General features: G+C 40.5%; 2 protein-coding genes across 6 annotated transcripts in view; one reads left to right on the forward strand and one right to left on the reverse strand.

Annotated features, from left to right (window-relative positions):
* LOC106572224 (myelin transcription factor 1) overlaps nt 1-4,066 on the reverse strand; it is a 31,889-nt gene extending 27,823 nt beyond the window's left edge. For all 5 annotated transcript variants that reach the window (XM_014146217.2, XM_014146221.2, XM_014146219.2 and 2 more), the window contains exon 1: nt 3,935-4,066. In XM_014146217.2, the coding sequence (XP_014001692.1) occupies nt 3,935-3,959 (25 nt within the window). In that variant the 5' untranslated portion in view covers nt 3,960-4,066. The remainder of the gene's footprint in view (nt 1-3,934) is intronic.
* Nucleotides 1,487-9,158, forward strand: LOC145860904 (uncharacterized). The gene is made up of 2 exons (XM_082962044.1): nt 1,487-2,416; nt 6,823-9,158. The coding sequence occupies exon 2, from the start codon at nt 7,560-7,562 to the stop codon at nt 8,721-8,723; it is 1,164 nt and encodes a 387-aa protein (XP_082818170.1). The 5' UTR covers nt 1,487-2,416; nt 6,823-7,559; the 3' UTR covers nt 8,724-9,158.
* The last annotated feature ends 10,790 nt before the right edge of the window (nt 9,159-19,948 follow it).

The following is a 19,948-nucleotide window of genomic DNA, read 5'->3' on the forward strand; positions in this document are numbered from 1 at the left end:
CGACCGGATGTGATACAGCCTGGATTCGAACCAGCGACTGCAGTGATGCCTCTTGCATTGAGGTGCAGTGCTTTAGACCGCTGCGCCACTTGTTCATTGAATAATTGATTCGAATTGCATGGGGTCTGTTATAGACAACGTCTTCGTAGCACGTTGTGTAGGCATCCAAAGTATCAAACGAAAAACGTTTGTTTTGATGAAAATAATATAATGTAACAGCAAAAAAAGCATCAACTTCAGAAGAAGGTTTAAATATATGTTAATAAATGCTAACATAGCCACGAATATATGACAGTAATCTAGGTCTAATCATCAAATCATGCAGCCTATGCCTATACAAATTTAAAAACCCAATCAATAACTTAAACAATACGAATAGGCTAAAATGAATTAGTAGTTTACACTTTGGAGTGCATGTAACTAAATGTTTTTACTTATTGGGCATAGGTCTATAGCCTAGCAGGCCTAGTCTATACCCATCAGACGTCCGGTTGCAAATCTAGAAAAAAAGAATCCACATTTTGGCACTGTTAAAAATGAAGTAACTTCGAAATAGTTTTGCATATTTAAAGAGACTCACCTCCTCTTCGGTTACCAGCTGGGGCCTTTTTCTCCCCCATCTAATCTCAGGCACATTTTATAGCCCCAGTGCAGATGGACAGCCCTGCTCTGGGATACAATTAGCGTTGGATCTGCTGTGACTAGGCCCGGCTGTATAAATATTACATAGGGGGCGACCGACGAGAGGGTAGGCTACACTTTCGACTCCCCACCAACAGATGGACCAATCTGACAGACTCCCCCACCCCGCACAAAACTTTTTTAATACGCCTGCAGCCTGACGTCCCCTATACAGAGTTAAGAGCCACTAATCCCTGAAGGGTCACAACTTTCCTTTGTCTAACAGTGTCTGGACGGAATGTGAGTTCAGGAAATCTTTGGTCAGCACAAAGGGCCTTGTGTGGTTAGGAGTCAACATTGTTTTTCTGTTGATATAATTTCGGTCATGTAGGCTACAGAAACACTTTACATAAACAGCTGAAAATCAGCAACTGTGCAATTCATTTTTTTATTTTTTTTTATTGACCTTGTCGACTAGTTTTATAGAGTGGTGAGGAGACGGAGGAGCTCCGCTGACCCCTCGTGTCCGGAAGTAATTTAGCCATTCATTGTAGTCAATGCACTCTGTCGAGTTGCTATTTTCTCATGACAATTAACTCGTGACATTCCTGGATTACTCGTGATATTAATACAGTCCGATTTCATCAACAAATACGATAGTCAGTTTTAAAAAAGGTTAAGGTTACAAGCAGTGGTGTAGTGCAATTTGTATTTATTTATTTCATAATAATTTCTCAATCAAAGTTTGTACTGACAGATGTAGCATTGAATATCATTAGCCTATAGAATATGCATAAAATGCATCTTCCAACTGCAATGTCTGCCTGTACCCACATATATTGTCTCAAGAAATGTTATATGTTTAAAACACTCAAACACCAAGTTCGGCATTGGTCTACTTAATTTCAAAATAGGCCATCATCACTGTCAATGACAATTATTCACATTTTACCAGTGAAATGCCCAAACTGCGTCTGCATGCCAATCATTTGATCTGAATCAGTTTCATGCGAATATGCATTTAGATTACTGTTTCGTGAGCAAGTTAGAGCAGATGGTGTTAACAAACAAATCGAAGCATGTATATTGTCTAGTGGCGCGCGCTGTTGAGCTTTGAGCCGCATGAGAAAATAGATGCGACTATTCAGCTTCAGTTAACTATCCTAAAATCTCACTAGAAACGAGGTGTTATGCTATGTTATTATATTCGGTTCTGTTATGTAAAATACTCATTCATCATTAACCTATGTGATCTTGCGTGACATTGATTCAGCTTCAGAAATAGGCAAATTTTCCAGACATTTTTTTTTTACCAGTTCCGTGTATTCTCAAAATGAAAAAGGTGAGGGTCGCGCTCTGGCAGCACTTCATTCCTCCGTACAAGACTGTGTAGGCCTACATTTCTAGCTGCGTTGGCAAAATCACTACATATCCCGTCGAGCCAAGCGGGGAGAGGCTGCCCGTTGCCACAGTTCCAAGAACAGTCAGAAACGTCCAGCTAACCCTAAGCCAATAACGCCGGTGGATCTCAAATCTGAACTTGGATCCAATTTAAGTACCAGTGATATTTATTTTATTTAACTAGTCAAGTCAGTTAAGAACAAATTCTTATTTACAATGACGGCATAGGAACAATGGGTTAACGACATATGTTTACCTTGTCAGCTCGGGGATTCGATCTAGAAACCTTTCGGTTACTGGCCTAACCACTAGGATACCTTCGCTACCGTCGTTTTACGACTGATATCTCCAACCAATCATGACGCTTCATCAAAACAATACAACAATAAATAATGTAAGTTTATTTCCAGCGATTTTTTGTTGTTACATGATTGTATACGTTTATGAAGTTTGGAAATGAGGACGAAAACTAGCACAGTTCAGCTAGCCAGCTAGTTTAGCCAGGGAAAACAGTCGTCACTAGTACCACAGCCATAAAGTCATAAACTCCATTTACAATGCATCTTAAAATATGATTTCAAACCTAGCCCTAACTTTAACCTCACTGCGTGTTAACCTTATACCTAACCCTAACCTTAAATTAAGACCAAAAAGCAAATGTTTTGTTTACGATAGAGCCAATTTTGATTTTGTAGATTTGGTAAATATTGTAAACGAGGGAAAAACAGAGAAAAATTGTTCGGGTTTAGTGCACAATTCAGGAGACAGATTGTGATTGTCATGCCCTGATATCTGGAGCTGGAGGCGAAAACTTTGATTAAACGATTCGGAGACTGAATTAAATCAGATTACCTATATTTAAGGACAGGGAATCAATATACAATCCTGAAATCAGCTGTAACTGTCAATATTACAACAAAGCTTAAACCATGTTTAAGTGAACCCTGAATACAGAAAATGAATGGTGAAGTCGCTTCCTGACATGGTAGACTCCTCCTCCTCACTACTCTATAGCTGCCATACATTTTGGGTTAAAATTACATTGTGTAAGTAGAGTTCATGAGTTATTGTAAATGAAATACAAAGCAGTCACCTTGACATAATTAGACCGTTTAAATAAAGTTGACGCCACCTGTTTGTGTCTAGTAGGCCTAGTGGCTGGAAGATGCTAGCCAGTAGATGGGTTAGCTGACAACTTCATGAAATTGATGTGCGCGCATTCATGGGGCAGAAGTCAGCTTGTTGTGATTCTTGGATGGCCAGTTTGCTAGCAGGAATTACAAACTGCCATGTGAGGAATTGGATCGTTTAATCTTGTTCTTGATGCCACCATGTCTTGTTTTGAATGAAATTCGCTAGCTAGCTAAACAAAAGCTGTAACGATGTATTCGAGAGACTACAAGTGCCCATTGTGCAAATGTATTTATGTTTTCAATAAACAGTGGAGACTAAATATTCACTAGTTTACATGTTGGCAACATTCTAAGCCAACCCTGTCTGTTTTCTCCCCATTGTTCCGCACGCGTCGGTTTTGTTGGTAAAACAACCAACCCGTTTATCTATCCTAGTGATAAACCAATGCAAATACTGACACTTTCCTTACAACCAATAGGCTACTGTGTCTTTAAATTAGCCACTTGGCTATACAGCCTACGAAATTAATAAGTATTGGATTAAACATCTATAGCCTATATCAAATAATGCAGCATAAACAGACTATAACATAATTCAAATGATTGAATAAAAAACATGCAAGTTTAGGCTACAACAAAGGACAGAGTCCTATCCTAACAGATAAATTAGTGAACTATGCTTAGACCGTCACTTCTGCTCCTAACCTGAGTTCAGTTAGCCATCAACACATATCTTACAGAAGAGCTAGAGAAAAACAGATAATACATAGGCTACTCACCTAAAAACGTTTTACACAGCTTCATCTTCTTTGCGGTGAAATTTCCCTTTGCACACTGCTTCAAAGCACAAGCAACTTGACTTCATACTAAATAAAGTTGGTTAGAGAAACTTATCAGACGGAGAGGGGTATTGGGCAGCTGTCGGGTTGAACCAATCAGAGGCCACCGGTCCTGTTATTGTTTCCTAAAACAGCCAATGAGAGCGGTGCACACTGTCAATGTTCCAAAACAATGCTCATTGAAAAGGAACACAAAGGGGTCGCGGACCCCAGCAAGTCACAAGTCTAATCCGACTTCTTCCCTTTCTCTCATTGCAACTCCTTAAATATGCTTTAGCTTTAAAAGTGTTACTGAAAACAGTGGTGTAAAGTACTGAAGTGAAACTATTTTAAAGTACTACTTAAGTAGTTTTTGGGGGTATCTGTACTTTACTATTTATACTTTTGACAACTTTTACTTTTACTTCACTACATACCAAAAGAAAATGACATACATTTTACCTGACACCCAAAAGTACTTGTTACTATTTGAATGCTTAGCAGGACAGGAAAATTGTCAAATTCACACACTTATCAATAGAACATCCCTCCCTGGTCAACCCTACTGCCTCTGATCTGGCAGTGATACTAAACACACATGCTTTGTTGGTAAATTATGTCTGAGTGTTGGAGTGTGCCCCTGGCTACCCATAAGTACATTTTAAAAAAACTACAAAAATGGTGCTGTCTGGTTTTCTTAATATAAGGAATTTGAAATTATTTATACATTTACTTATGATACTAAAGTATATTTTAGCAATTACATTTACTTTTGATGCTTAAGTATATTTAAAGCTAAATACTTTTAGACTTTTACTTAAGTATTATTTTACTGGGTGACTTTCACTTTTACTTGAGTCATTTTCTATTAAGGTGTCTTTACTTTTACTCAAGTTTGACAATTGGGTCCTTTTTCCACCAATGACTGAAAGGAAGCTTTCATTTCTCAGAATGACTCCCTCAGAATTGTATCAGCAGGTGAAAGGTAGGTGCTGCAGTATGTAATGAAACTGATTATAATACTGAAGTTGTGTGCAAAAATGCACAATCAGATTAATTTAGTCAATAAAATAATGTTGGTAGCACTTGTGGTTATAACATGGCAATAGTGTGGAACAAGTTATAGGTCTAGTGGCCTACTCATAGGCTAATACAAATTCTGATAGCCTGCCCTATACCCTTAAATTCAGTGTAGTTATGTTCTTCTTTCAAGGTAATACACCACATAATGTTGTACTATAGCACTGCAACATGCTACAGAAAGTTGTTGAAATTCACTCAAATAGGGATGAATATGTCCTTCTTCTGTGAGTTGAGACTGAGTGCCCCCCCTCCCCCATAGACCCCTATGACAGATGGCCTGCAGATATTGATGACTGCAGGCTGCAGCCCCCCTTCCCCCACCTCTTTTCTGACAGGGCTTCTGGTTGTCGGCAAGGCATTCTGCAGGCTCAAACTTTTGAGAGTTGAGACATGTATTGCTGAGACCTGATTAGGATTACCTTGAAATTAACTTGTTTTTATTTTGTAGTAAATAAACTATATTTACGTTTTACATCAATATACTATTTTTTTTATCTGATGTTGTATGGGCCTATGGATGGGCGCTGTGAGGAGGCTTGATGACTGATGGCCAAGTCCTGTTGTACTGCACGCACATGCACCCCCTGCACACACACTCAAGTAAGAGTCTGATTACCATAACAAAGGCTGCTCACACTTTGGGGTGGAGCCAGCAGGATGATTTCCAGGCCATTGAGCATGAGGCTGCTTAATGAGCGTGTGTGTGCTGCGCATGTGCGTGTGTATGTGAATAGTGCTAAAAAGGCCCTTTGCCACAGCTGTCACTCCAGTGTAATATCAGTCTATCTAAATGTAATGTAAAAATAAGGACTGAATCAATATCCCTGCAACAATTAAATTATTAGTTGAAGATCACATACCCAAAAATAAAACTTTGAGTATTTTAAAATGTCTGTTTTTGGATTTTGTGCGTAGGAATCTATGAAGTGACTCAAAGTCGGAAGACTGTTCTAAAAGCTATAGGTTAAAAGGGCACCATGTGGTAAACAGAAACCTACATTCGGATAAGAATATAACAAGAATGACAAATGTTATTTTCTTAAAAAATGAACCACACTTAAAATGACAAAATATTGATGGCATATTTGGCTTTGCTCTCTAAGCTTTAGTAGTGGGTGGATAGTATTCTGCCAAGCCCTGCCAAATAAGGTTAGCAGATGTCCCAAAGTATACTTTTTGGTGGGGCGTGAATAGGGTTGCAAAGGGTCGGGAAACGTTTCGGTAAATTTCTAGAATATTTCTTGAAATCTTCCATGGGAAGTTAAGCCTGGAAATTTTTGGAATTTTGCTTAAATTCATCAACAAAGTTAGCTTACATGTCACGCCCTGACCTGAGAGAACCTTTTTATGTCTCTATTTAGGTTTGGTCAGGGTGTGATTTGGGTGGGCATTCTATGTCCGTGTTTCTATGTTTGGGATTTCTTTGTTTCGGCCGGGTATGGCTCTCAATCAATACTGGGTGGGGTGAATATATTTTACATGACGTACATTATTATTTGTTAACTAGTAAATAGTAGCCTACAGAAAGGTGCGTTTAAATCATTTTTAACTTAACAATTTCTGGCAGTTAGTTTTTGCTACCGTGTGGGTTTTAGCTTGCTTGAGCCTGCTAACTGAGGAGTGTTAATTCACATGTTTCAATACATGTTTCATTTTAAAACATTTATCTTACAAAGGAGTTGTTTAATCTAACTGCTTAACTATTTATCTGTACATGGAATTGTATTTTATTTATTTTTTAACTCATTTTTTTCTTATCTTTACAGGAAAATGCCACGGGCACTATCTGATGTGTGGAGACATTTCACTGCCGCTAATGTAGAAGGAAAAGCTGTGGACATTTGCAAATACTGTGCCAAATCATATGTGAAGAATGCAACAAAGATGCAGAATCATCTGGCCAAGTGCATAAAGTTCCCTCAGTGCTCACAACAAGCAACCTCTGACAAAAGTCCTTCTACTTCTATTCTAGGTAAAAATGATGAATCAGACACCTTATCGATAGCAACAGCTCATGGTCCTCCTGGAACCTGTCACGCCCTGACCATAGAGAGCCCTTGGTTCTCTATGGTATAGTAGGTCAGGGCGTGACTGGGGGTGTTCTATGTTGTTTATTTCTATGTTGGTGTGCTTGGTATGGTTCCCAATCAGAGGCAGCTGTTTAGCGTTGTCTCTGATTGGGGATCATATTTAGGCAGCGATTTCCCCACTGTGTTTTGTGGTATCTTGTTTTTCTGTGGGTGATTTGCACTTCACTGTCTTCACGGTCGTTTGCTCATTTATTGTTTTTGTATTTTGCTGAAGTTTCACGTTATAATAAAGACGTGGAACGCTACTCACGCTGCACCTTGGTCCAATTATTACGACGACCGTGACAGAACCAGAAGTTTTTTTGATTCAATGGAGGAACGTAGTCAGGGAAATGCTGATGAATGTCTTGCTGTGTATGCAACTGGTTCACCACTGATGCTCACAGGCAATGCGTATTGTAAGAGATTTCTGAATGTTCTTCGCCCAGCATACACCCCTCCAACCAGACATGCTTTATCTACTCATTTGCTGGATGCAGTTCAACAGAGTTCACGTGAAGGTCAAGAAAATCATAGAGAAAGCAGACTGTATTGCAATCATCTATGATGGGGGGTCGAATGTTCGTGGGCAAGGAATAATTAACTACATCATCTCCAACCCTCAACCAGTATTCTACAAGAGCACAGACACAAGGGACAATAGACACACCGGTCTCTACATTGCAGATGAGCTGAAGGCAGTCATCAATGACCTTAGACCACAGAAGGTATTTGCACTGGTGATAGACAATGCTGTGAACATGAAGGCTGCTTGGTCTAAAGTGGAGGAGTCCTACCCTCACATCACACCCATTGGCTGTGTGGCTCATGAATTGAATCTGCTCCTCAAGGACATCATGGCACTGAAAGCAAGGGATACACTCTATAAGAGAGCCAAGGAAATGGTTAAGTATGTGAAGGGTCATCAAGTTATAGCAGTAATCTACCTCACCAAGCAAAGTGAGAAGAATAAGAGCACCACATTGAAGCTGCCCAGCCACACCCATTGGAGTGGTGTTGTCATCATGTTTGACAGTCTCTTGGAAGGGAAAGAGTCTCTCCACGAAATGGCCATATCACAGTCTGCTTATATGGACAGACCCATCAAGAGGATCCTCCTGGATGATGTATTTTGGGAGAGAGTGGTAAGCAGCCTGAAACTCCTGAAACCTATAGCAGTAGCCATTGCAAGGATTGAGGAAGACAGTGCCATCCTGTCTGATGTTCAGACTCTGCTTGCAGATGTAAGAGAAGAAATCTGTACTGCCCTGCCCACTTCACTGTTGCTACAAGCAGAGGAAACTGCAGTTCTGAAATGCATCAAAAAGCGTGAAGACTTCTGCCTGAAGCCCATACACACCGCAGCGTACATGTTGGACCCCAAGTATGCTGGCAAGAGCATCCTGTCTGGTGCAGAGATCAACAAGGCCTATGGTGTCATCACTACCGTGTCTCGCCACCTTGGCCTGGATGAGGGCAAGGTTCTTGACAGTCTGGCGAAGTACACTTCCAAGCAAGGGCTTTGGGATGGAAATGCAATATGGCAGTCGTGCCAACATTTCTCATCAGCCACCTGGTGGAAGGGGCTTGTGATCTGAGGCCCTTTCCCTTGTTGCCTCCACCATCCTCCAAATCTCACCAACATCAGCCCCCTCAGAGCGCAACTGGTCCTTGTTTGGGAACACACGCACCAAAGTACGCAACAGGTTGACCAATATATAAAATTATTGGCCATCGGGAAAATTTGAGGATTTTTGAGCCTGACAGCAAACCATCCATCAACAAGGTTGGAAAGTGACAGTGAAGATGAGGCCTCAGCGTCTGATGTTCAACAGGTGGACATTGAGGAGTTCCAGGGAGAAGACATGGAAGCCTGAAAGGAAGACAACCAAAGCTTTAGTTTCTAGACTATCATTTAACAGATGTATGTTGAAAATGTTTTTGGGAGATTCTATGGATCATTGGGGATCATTTCTTTTGTTGTTCAGTGAAATCATCCCATGTGAAGAGTCAACTCATTTAATTAAAGTTCAATTCGTAACTAAATTGTTTTTATTTCTATTGGAAGGATTTAATAATGTGCAATTATGTCTACCTATGATGAGGTAAAAGGTTTATGTTTCTGTCTCCATATGATATGGTAAACATATCCAATGCAAAGAACATCTACATTTAAATGGTATTAATATTAATTCCCATATATTCCCGTTAATTCCCACGGAAAGTTTTCACCTCTGAATATTCCCCAAAATGTGCAACCCTAGGCGTGAATATGACAATGTGCCAACAGTCCTCTTTTTTTAAATTCATCCCTCAGCTTCCCAATAAGACAATTTGCCTTCTTCTCTAGTCTAGATGTTCATGCCACTTGCCCTCATACACCCTTCCATCCAGCTCAGTGCCTCCCTTCCCCGACCCCACTTCACACCTCCCTATTTAAGCACACTCACTTCCTGTTCTCCTGATCATTTTTATTTATTTCCCCCGGCAATACAGCTGCCCCCATTCGCCCTCCTTAAAAAATAAAGCCTCTGGAAAAATATCAAATCTACTTGCAGACTGCTCAAGTCCAGACATTATCACTGTTGGACCTGACATCCTCAAAGATTGAGTGACACCGGCCCACCCGCCGAAGTATCCATGGTAATTTGAATTATACATTCCTGTTGTCATGCCACAGGGCCAAAGGACTGGGTGTATAGGCCATCAGGCACCCGTAGATCGGTAACCAGGGGTGCTGATCCCCCCCCCCCCCCTTCTCATCCAACTAGCTGGGCTGAGTTGGCATCTGTATCCAAATGACTTTAATGGTATATAGATCATGTATGGAGGGTGAGGGGATGTATGGACTCCCACATACTTGTGCACTAAGAGGTAAATTGTGTGAGATTATAACCAGCTTTCTATGGCTGTCATCCAGAGACGCAATTTACATTTTTAAGATATCGATTATGAAATTGTTACAAATGAAAAAAAATACTTAAAATGAGTAAATTTGTGTACATATTTGAAACAGTAGTTCAAAACTGCCATTTTTATTTATACATTTATTTTTTACTCCTTTTTCTCCCCAATTTCATGGTATCTTGTCCCATCGCTGCAACTCCCGTATGGACTCGGGAGAGGCGAAGGTCGAGAGCCGCGCGTCCTCCGAAACACAACCCAGCCAAGCCGCACTGCTTCTTGACACAACGGCCACTTAACCCGGAAGCCAGCTGCACCAATGTGTCGGAGGAAACACGGTACACCTGGCGACCGTGTCAGCGTGCATTGCGCATGGCCCGCCACAGGAGTCGCTAGTGCACGATGGGACAAGAACATCCCTGCCGGCCACACAATTCCTTAGCCTGGACTCGAACCAGGATCTCTAGTAGCACAGCTAGCACTGCCTTAGACCACTGCACCACTCGGGAGGTCCAAAATGGGCATTTCTGTGTGTTTGTTATTAATGTTTAGGCAGAAGGTAGCCTAGCGGTTAAGAGCGTCGGGCCAGTAACCGAAAGGTTGCTGGTTTAAATCCCCAAGTCGACTAAGTGAAAAATCTGACGATGTGCCCTTGAGCAAGGCACATAATCCTAATTCGTCCAGTAAATGACTAAAATATAAATGTTTCCTCATGCATGTTCCAAAAATTGTTTTTTTTCCACACAAATCTAACCCCTCAAATAACACAATAAACAAAACAATATTGCATACAATGTTTTCATATACAGTATTACAATGGGTGGATAAATGTTTGTCTAGATCGCACAGATTGAGGAAATGTATTAATGCTTTCAAAAATGTTTAACGTTATACAATAATGTAAGATCTGAAACACCGTAGCCTGTCTTCTGATCATAACTCACTTTCCACCATTTCCTGATGCAGATTTTCCTCTGGTTTCACCCCTTGAGATCACAGGGAAACACTACACCTCTGCCAGAGTGGTGGGGGCACTGGGCAGCACTTCCAGGTCATGCTCTGGTTGAGTAGAGAGAAGCAGTGTCACGATGGGCATTCGCACTGGTATTTCTTTGACCCTTGCTTGTCCACACAGAGGTGCATGAAAACAGAGGTCGCCACCCCAGGGGGCTTCTCTTTATCCTCCAGTGGGAGCTCAGGTGTTGGAACAGAGCTGGCCTCTTGAAGAGAATGAAAGGGCTGCTTGATTATTTACTGGAGTTGAATGTGCCACATGTGCCTCTCTCCTAAGGGGTGAGGGGAGACACTGCCAACATAGAACAACTCAATTAAACAACCCTAATAATCACATATTGCCTGCTTATAATTGATTACATATTGCATGAGCGACAGGCCTAAACATATATTATCTCAGTATATATTGAATGTATACATGTGCATCTGTGTGAATTTGAAGTATTCTTGACAGTGTTACATGTCCATGTTCTCTCTTACCACTCACTGACAAACTTCTCTCACCAGGAAAGAGGTAAAAGGTGAAACGTGGACCTCTTCAGAGCCTGACTGTTCTTAACACAGAACAAACAAACATGTGCAAAGGAGTGGGTCTACAGGGCTGACCACCTGTAGGTAAACTCACTAAGAGTCGTATAAAAACCTTATGCCAGCACAGCAAGCCTTGCACTGTTCCCCCACCAACACAATTATAACAAACACTACTACTGCAGTGAAAAGAGAAACCTGCCACAATAGGAGCCTCTAATTAGCACTGCCTAATCTCAGTGACATATGTTCCTAGAATAAGAAGAGATGGAAGAAGAGGATCGGCCCTGGGCATTAAGACAGAAGGCCTGGTGAATTACTCCTGAGACAGAAAAACGACAAAACAAAAGAAGGGGAAAACAAACCAATACTGCCCAGGGCTCAAAGAAGGAAAGAGTAGATGAAGGGGGAAATGATATTCCCTCCACTTCTATATCAGTTTCAATCTAATTTCTCTATGACAAAAAAATTGAAGTCTGAAGCTTACAGTGGTGAACACTGGTATAGAAATTATGCATTTACAGTCATTTTTGTTAACATACTAACAATATTGTTTTTCATTGTTTCTTAGGTTGGTAGTGCAGTGCACAATTAAATAAAACATTTAATGCAAAGATATTTCATAATCTGCCATGAAGGGAAAAATGTGAGTTAAGTTTTATTTCAATAAGGCGACATTACATAGTATCAATAGCATCTAAGACTGAATTATTTGAAACAAATTAAAAATGTTCACTAAAACACAACACACAAGAATTATCCATCAACAAAATGATATCTACACATTTAAAATAATACTTTTCTGGAAAGACCGCCAGTGCTGTCGGTATGGTACACACAGGTAAAATGGTACATACAGGTAAAGGTAACATTATTTTGAAAAAAGTAACTCACAGGTTGAGCAGCCTTGTCATGTAGGGCAGGGATGGGGAACTGGCAGAGCGGCCCGACTTTTGTAGGCCCGTGGACCAATTCCCCAGACTCAGTCTGGGTCTCAACTTACTGTTGGGAGTTAAAGAAATAGAATACACAAGGGGCAATTTGGAAATTTGGTTGTGCATCAGCAGTTTTTCTTTTGTTATGTCAGTCACTGACAGTCACTCACACGTCAGCTAAAAAAAATGTGATTTGTAAATTAGCCTAGCCAGCCTTCTAAACTTGTATTAATCATGGTCGAATTACCGACCGGGGGCCCCACATTGATTTTGTTAGTCACTCTTACTTAGATATCATATTAAAAACTGGAAACATTTCTCTCCACCCTACGGAAAAATTTGTAGAATTGCAGGAAATCAGTTGTAAAACAGATCATTTTTCTCTACGCCCCATGGCAAAATGTGTAGAATTGCAGGAAATTAACTCTTTAACTACCATTTTTGTGTAGGGCCCCCAAAAGGCTAGGGCCGGCTCTGATTGCATGTGTGGGTATCAATGCACAGTACCAGTCAAAAGTTTTTTCTTTATTTTTACTACTTTGTAGAATAATAGTGAATATACCAAAACTAGGAAATAACACTTTTGAAATCATGTAGTAACCCAAACAGGTGTTGAACAAATCAAAATATATTTTATATTTAAGATTCCTCAAAGTAGCCACCCTTTGCCTTGATGACAGCTTTGCACACTCTTGGCATTCTCTCAACCAGCTTCATGAGGAATACTTTTCCAACAGTCTTGAAGGAGTTCCCACATATGCTGAGCACTTGTTGGCCGCTTTTCCTTCACACTGCGGTCCAACTCATCCCAAACCATCTCAATTACATTGAGGTCAAGTGATTGTAGAGGCCAGGTCATCTGATGCAGCACTCCATCACTCTCCTTCTTGGTCAAATAGCAACTGCACTTGAACTGCACTGCACTTTCTTCAAGTGCAGACGCAAAAACCATCAAAGCTATGATGAAACTAGCTCTCATGAGGACCACCACAGGAAAGGAAGACCCAGAGTTACCTCTGCTGCAGAGGACGAGTTCATTAGAGTAAACTGCACCTCAGATTGCAGCCCAAATAAATGCTTCACAGAGTTCAAGTAACAGACACATCTCAACATCAACTGTTCAGGGGAGACTGCGTGAATCAGGCCTTGGTGGTCGAATTTCTGCCAAGACACCACTACTAAAGGACACCAATGAGAAGAAGAGACTTGCTTGGGCCAAGAAACACGAGCAATGGACATTAGGACGGTGGTAATCTGTCCTTTGAGATTTTTGGTTCCAACCGCCGTGTCTTCGTGAGAAGCAGAGTAGGTGAACGGATTATCTCCGCATGTGTGGTTCCCACTGTGAGGCATGGAGGAGGTGTGATGGTGCTTTGCTGGTCACACTGTCAGTGATTTATTTAGAATTCAAGGCACACTTTACCAGCATGGCTACCACAGCATTCTGCAGCGATACACCATCCCATCTGGTTTGCACTTAGTGGGACTATCATTTGTTGTTCAACAGGACAATGTAAAGTCACATTGTCCTAGAGAAATTTACACGGTTATCAAAACGTCATTCCAGGGTAAGCCTACATGAAACAGCCTTTATTTGAAGTGTTTCTACAATCCCCAATGGAAAAATGAATGGTGGAAAAACGATTGGAACCATTTCCCTGTTTGACCGCTAGGTTTTATTGGTATAAACCCCTCGACCACGCCCACAAAACATAAACTCATAAAAGAGCCAACTTCCTCTGGATGTTTTGTTATACAGAAACAGCAAAAGATGCCGAAAAGCTGCTGTTGTTCAATGTGAAAAATCCTGACCTATGGTTCGCAATGCTCTCACATAGGGAAATACAGCCTGCGAGAAGAGCCCTGTGGCTTCAGGCTATTCGGCATGGGAGAGTGGGGACCTGATGTCCAAGTAGGCTACAAGTAGCTATGTGTGTGATAAACATTTAATCACAGGTAGGACATTTAACTTGTTTAGTATAGTCTGTTTGTAACTCCACTCACTACTTGTAGCTGTAGAGTCTGTTTGTGTTGTTGGTCTTGGCTAACTTAATGTTCAGGTCAGTAGCCGGTTGGTAGCACGCACTCACTCATGTGGCTGCTAGCACCATCACGAAAAGGGGCGTGAGGGAAGCCTTACAATACAATTGTTCTCGTAGTGAGAATGCTCGGGAGCAGGCAATGTTGAAAAGTTAACTTTTGTTGTGCTGTTGTTGTAAAATGTTGTTTTGTAATTGGCTAAAACAAGCAGAAGACAAGAAAATTGCACTTGAAAAAGGTCAAATGTATGCTGTGAGCCAATGGGGTAACCTATCTAGGTAACCACAGTTTGTTTTCCCCATAGGCAGGCAGGGCCGCCACGTTCTATCTACACTGAACAAAAATATAAACGCAACATGTAAAGTCAGCTGAAATAAAAGATCCCAGAAATGTTCCATATGCACAAAAAGCTTATTTCTCTCAAATGTTGTGCACAAATTCGTTTTCATCCCTGTTAGTAAGCATTTCTCCTTTACCAAGATAATCCATCCACCTGACAGGTGTGGCATACCAAGAAGCTGATTAAACAGCATGATCATTACACACGTGCATCTTGTGCTGGGGACAATAAAAGGCCACTCTAAAATGTGCAGTTTTGTCACACAATACAATGCCACAGCACAGATGTCTCAAGTTGAGGGAGCGTGCAATTGGCATGCTGACTGCAGGAATGTCCACCAGAGCTGTTGCCAGAGAATGCAATGTTTATTTCTCTACCATAAGCCGCCTCCTAACCTTTTTTGGGGGAAATTATACCGCCACCCAACAGGGCACTTTGGAGACTGGAAGGGCAATGGGGCATATGCTCTGCACAGGTAGAGCCCTGTGCAAATGCCAGTCTCCTAACCTGCTATGAAAAGTCACTTCTGTTGGTCAAAATTGGAAAACCTGGCCTGAGAACAGTCTTGGTTTCAACAAATGCAGTGGCTTGTATTCATGGATGTCAAGGGAATCCAGGATTCCCCAAAGAAATTGACCAATAAAAAAAAAAAAAATTATCTTTCATCGCTCTTTTTCATAATTTTCCTTCGATTCGCAAGAGGCTGAATGTATCTCACAGGAGAAAGCATCCGAGCAAAACAGTGCCCCTCTGTCTCTCTACTGTAGGCCATCTATCTGATGCTTTCTGGTCCAAACGAGTACAACATTGTTGCCGGACGTAAAATTGAAGGCAAGAGAAGCCAGCGAGGATATGGCCTACCTTGAAAAAAAAGTATTAAAAAAGTATAAAAAATGCTAAACTGTGAATTGTCCTGGAGCACCAAAAATGCTTGAATTTGGCGTCACTCCTATCAAATCCCATTGAGAACATACGTCATTGACAGAAAAACGTGAATTGTTACATCTCGTTGTGTTGTAGTCCTCCAGTGGCTAGCTAGCCAGCTAGCTAAAATTGGCCCTTCCCTAAATTAGCCATGGATGGAGATAGAGATTTGGACTTGTGGTTTTACTTAATTCTCCGTACTGACCAATGATTATAACAGCGATTCTGATCCAACCATTAATTCATACATTGTAGTGCCCCTGGCCTGAGAGGATGGAAGTTCAATATGTAGCTAGATGTAGAAGGCTAATGTTAACTAGCTAATGTTGCCCATGAATGGAAGTTAAGCTAGTGAGCAAGCATTCTAGCCAGATAGCCTAAGCCAACAAAAAATAATAGCGTGTACTGTATGAGAGTGATAGACTATTTTGTCAACATGAAAAAGAGGAGGATGGCATTGGTGTTTCTCTACAAGTAGGGTGAGTCAACATGTTTTTCTATTTGCACGAACGCGCACACAGAAATCAGAACCATGGACAGCAACATCATATTTAGTTTACGTTGATTGGATTAAATTGTTTTTGGTATATTTTAGTTGTCACTGCATTAGACTAAGCATAGGTGATTTGGTGATGTTGAAATGGTGCTGGAATAGTGGAGGCAGCTCCTGTTTTCTTTGAGACTTGTGGTAACTCTCTATGGTTCTAAATGAATAGTTGTTTAGTGGTCCAAAAATGTTGGAAACATTAACTTGCTTGACCATGCTGTAGGTCATGTAACTGTCTGTTACTGTAGAAAAGGCCCATGGAGTTGGTGGAAGAATCCTTTAATTCATGGCCACTTGCTCAGCTGGGCCAGGGGCGCATTAATTAGATCAGGTGAAAATGTCCGACAGATCTCAACTCGTCAAAAGGAGGAAATCGCCATCGTCCGATCTCGCTGATTTCTCTTTACCTCCGTCTAATCCATAAATTCTGTGCGTCCATTAATGCACATAAGTCCTCTGAATCTGTTACCTTTCATCTGAACTATCTGTTGCGATCGGGAGAGCGGGCCATCAGTTATGGTTTATAGTTATTACCGCGGAGAGCGGCTTGGAGCGCACGGATCAAACCTATTGTGTAATGTAAAAGGTCAATGATCACGGCACTACAGATCATCACAGGCCAATTATGCCATCGATATACAGTTGAAGTCGGAAGTTTACATACACCTTAGCCAAATACATTTAAACTCAGTTTTTCACAATTCCTGACATTTAATCCTAGTAAAAATGTCCTGTCTTAGGTCAGTTAGGATCACCACTTTATTTTAAGAATGTGAAATGTCAGAATAATAGTAGAGAGAATGATTGATTTATTTCAGCTTTTTTTTCTTTCATCACATTCCCAGTGGGTCAGAAGTTTACATACACTAAATTAGTATTTGGTAGCATTGCCTTTAAATTGTTTCACTTGGGTCAAATGTTTTGGGTAGCCTTCCAAAAGCTTCCCACAAAAAGTTGGGTTCATTTTGGCCCATTCCTCCTGACAGAGCTGGTGTAACTGAGTCAGGTTTGTAGCCCTCCTTGCTCGCACACACTTTTTCAGTTCTGCCCAAAAATGTTCTATAGGATTGAGGTCAGGGCTTTGTGGTGGCCACTCTAATACCTTGACTTTGTTGTCCTTAAGCCATTTTCCCACAACTTTGGAAGTATGCTTGGGGTCATTGTCCATTTGGAAGACCCATTTGCGACCAAGCTTTAACTTCCAGACTGATGCCTTTAGATGTTGCTTCAATATATCCACATCATTTTCCTCCCTCATGATGCCATCTATTTTGTGAAGTGCACCAGTCCCTCCTGCAGCAAAGCACCCCCACAACATGATGCTGCCACCCCCGTGCTTCACGGTTGGGATGGTGTTCTTCGGCTTGCAAGCCTCCCCCTTTTTCCTCCAAACATAACGATGGTCATTATGCCAAACAGTTCTATTTTTGTTTCATCAGACCAGAGGACATTTCTCCAAAAAGTATGATCTTTGTCCCTATGTGTAGTTGCAAACCGTAGTCTGGCTTTTTTTATGGCGGTTTGAGCGGCCTTTCAGGTTATGTCGATATAGGACTCGTTTTACTGTGGATATAGTTACTTTTGTACCTGTTTCCTCCAGCATCTTCACAAGGTCCTTTGCTGTTGTTGATTTGCACTTTTCGCACCAAAGTACGTTCATCTCTAGGAGACAGAACACGTCTCCTTTCTGAGCGGTAATGATGGCTGCGTGGTCCCATGGTGTTTATACTTACGTACTATTGTTTGTACAGATGAACGTGGTACCTTCAGGTGTTTGGAAATTGCTCCCAAGGATGAACCAGACTTGTGGAGGTCTACACTTTATTTTTTGAGGTCTTGGCTGATTTCTTTTGATTTTCCCATGATGTCAAGCAAAGAGGCACTGAGTTTGAAGGTAGGCCTTGAAATACATCCACAGGTACACCTCCAATTTACTCAAATGATGTCAATTAGCCTATCAGAGGCTTCTAAAGACATAATTTTCTGGAATTTTCCAAGCTGTTTAAAGGCACAGTCAACTTAGTGTATGTAAAGGGTGAAATATGAAACATAATTGTTTGCTGAATTGATCAATTCTGATATCAAACTGATGGGGATTATAGATTGAATAACCGATCACTGATTGAATTATTTGTATTATTCTTCTCATGATTATGATGAATAGTTACGAGCCTAAATGGCTCAAGGATGATTCCTATTAACTTGTTATTGAACTGAATTGCTGAATTACCTAATTATGTTAATAATGAATGATTGTTATGATTTGATCTTCGTGATTATGAATTTGATTGGATACATGTTATTCGGTTTCCTCTTAGGTAGCACAGACTACCCAGTAAATATACCACTTTATGGTTAAGGTTTTCTCAGCTTTTCATTTCCTTAAAATGGTCAAACTGATGACATTTGGACATTTGCATGGACCAATCTTTCTGCGTTTTATCCCCAGTCCCTAAACAAAACAGACAACTTTACCAGTGTTAACTAGATTACTAATGCATTAATTCTATCGATTTAAGACATAATTCTGTTGATCACTACTTTATTTAGTCTTCTGGGGCAACAAGTTATGACAGAATAGAAGCTGCATGTATTAAACTATAGTTGACAACAAATGACCTACTAAATGTTGGAAATTACAAGCAGAAACTTAATTTAAATGATAGTAAATTAATTATAGTAGGCCAAATTATTATGGTGGATCGAACTGCACAGGTGAACTACTTTTTGAAGGGATTTGTTTGACAATCAGATGAAAACATCATCACATCAGCAGACTGCAAAAACAGTAAACAGGATAAGATGTTTACATGCCACGGTATCCTGTCTTAGATCATTATATGCCAGGCATCTTATCAGGGTTTCTCATAACCAAGATACAAGCTTTTTCTGGTTATTGTAAACGGGATATGACGTTTATATGCGTCAACTCAAAAACAGAATAAGCTACTTAAGTATCCCAAATAATATTGGTGATATTGGTGTGCATGTAATCGTGTTCAGTGTGGAAAGAATAGGGTGTTGGGATAAACACAAAAAAAAGGTCTGGGGTTAACACAGGTTTAGGAGATCTTATACATTTTGTTCTATGAGATAATATCAGTCAGTTCACATTACCTTTGTGAATTATGAGGCCTTTACTAACTTTTTTGTTTACATAAATGCTTCAAAATTCACAAAAAGTGAAGTTAGCTTATGAAGATTATCTCATAGAACAAAATGTATATGATCTCTTAAGGAGAGGTGTATCGATAATTCTTTGAATTACAGTTGAATATTTTATCAACGTTTATGATGAGTATTTCTGTAAATTGATGTGCTCATTCACCGGAAGTTTTGGGAGGCAAAACATTTCTGAACATTACACGCCAACGTAAAATGTTTTTTTTTTTATATATAAATATGAACTTTATCGAGCAAAACATACATGTATTGTGTAACATGAAGTCCTATGAGTGCCATCTGATGAAGATCATCAAAGGTTAGTGATTAATTTTAGCTGTATTTCTGGTTTTTGTGACGCCTCTCCTTGCTTGGAAAATGGCTGTGGTTTTTCTTGTCAAGGTGATGTGCTAACATAATCTAATGCTA

The sequence above is a fragment of the Salmo salar genome, chromosome 15 (genome assembly GCF_965601325.2).
Source record: "Salmo salar chromosome 15, fSalSal1, whole genome shotgun sequence".
Lineage (NCBI taxonomy): Eukaryota > Metazoa > Chordata > Actinopteri > Salmoniformes > Salmonidae > Salmo > Salmo salar.

Coding starts and splice junctions, on each gene's coding strand:
- LOC145860904 (XM_082962044.1), top strand. CDS start 7,560: ATGTTCTTCGCCCAGCATACACCCCTCCAACCAGACATGCTTTATCTA.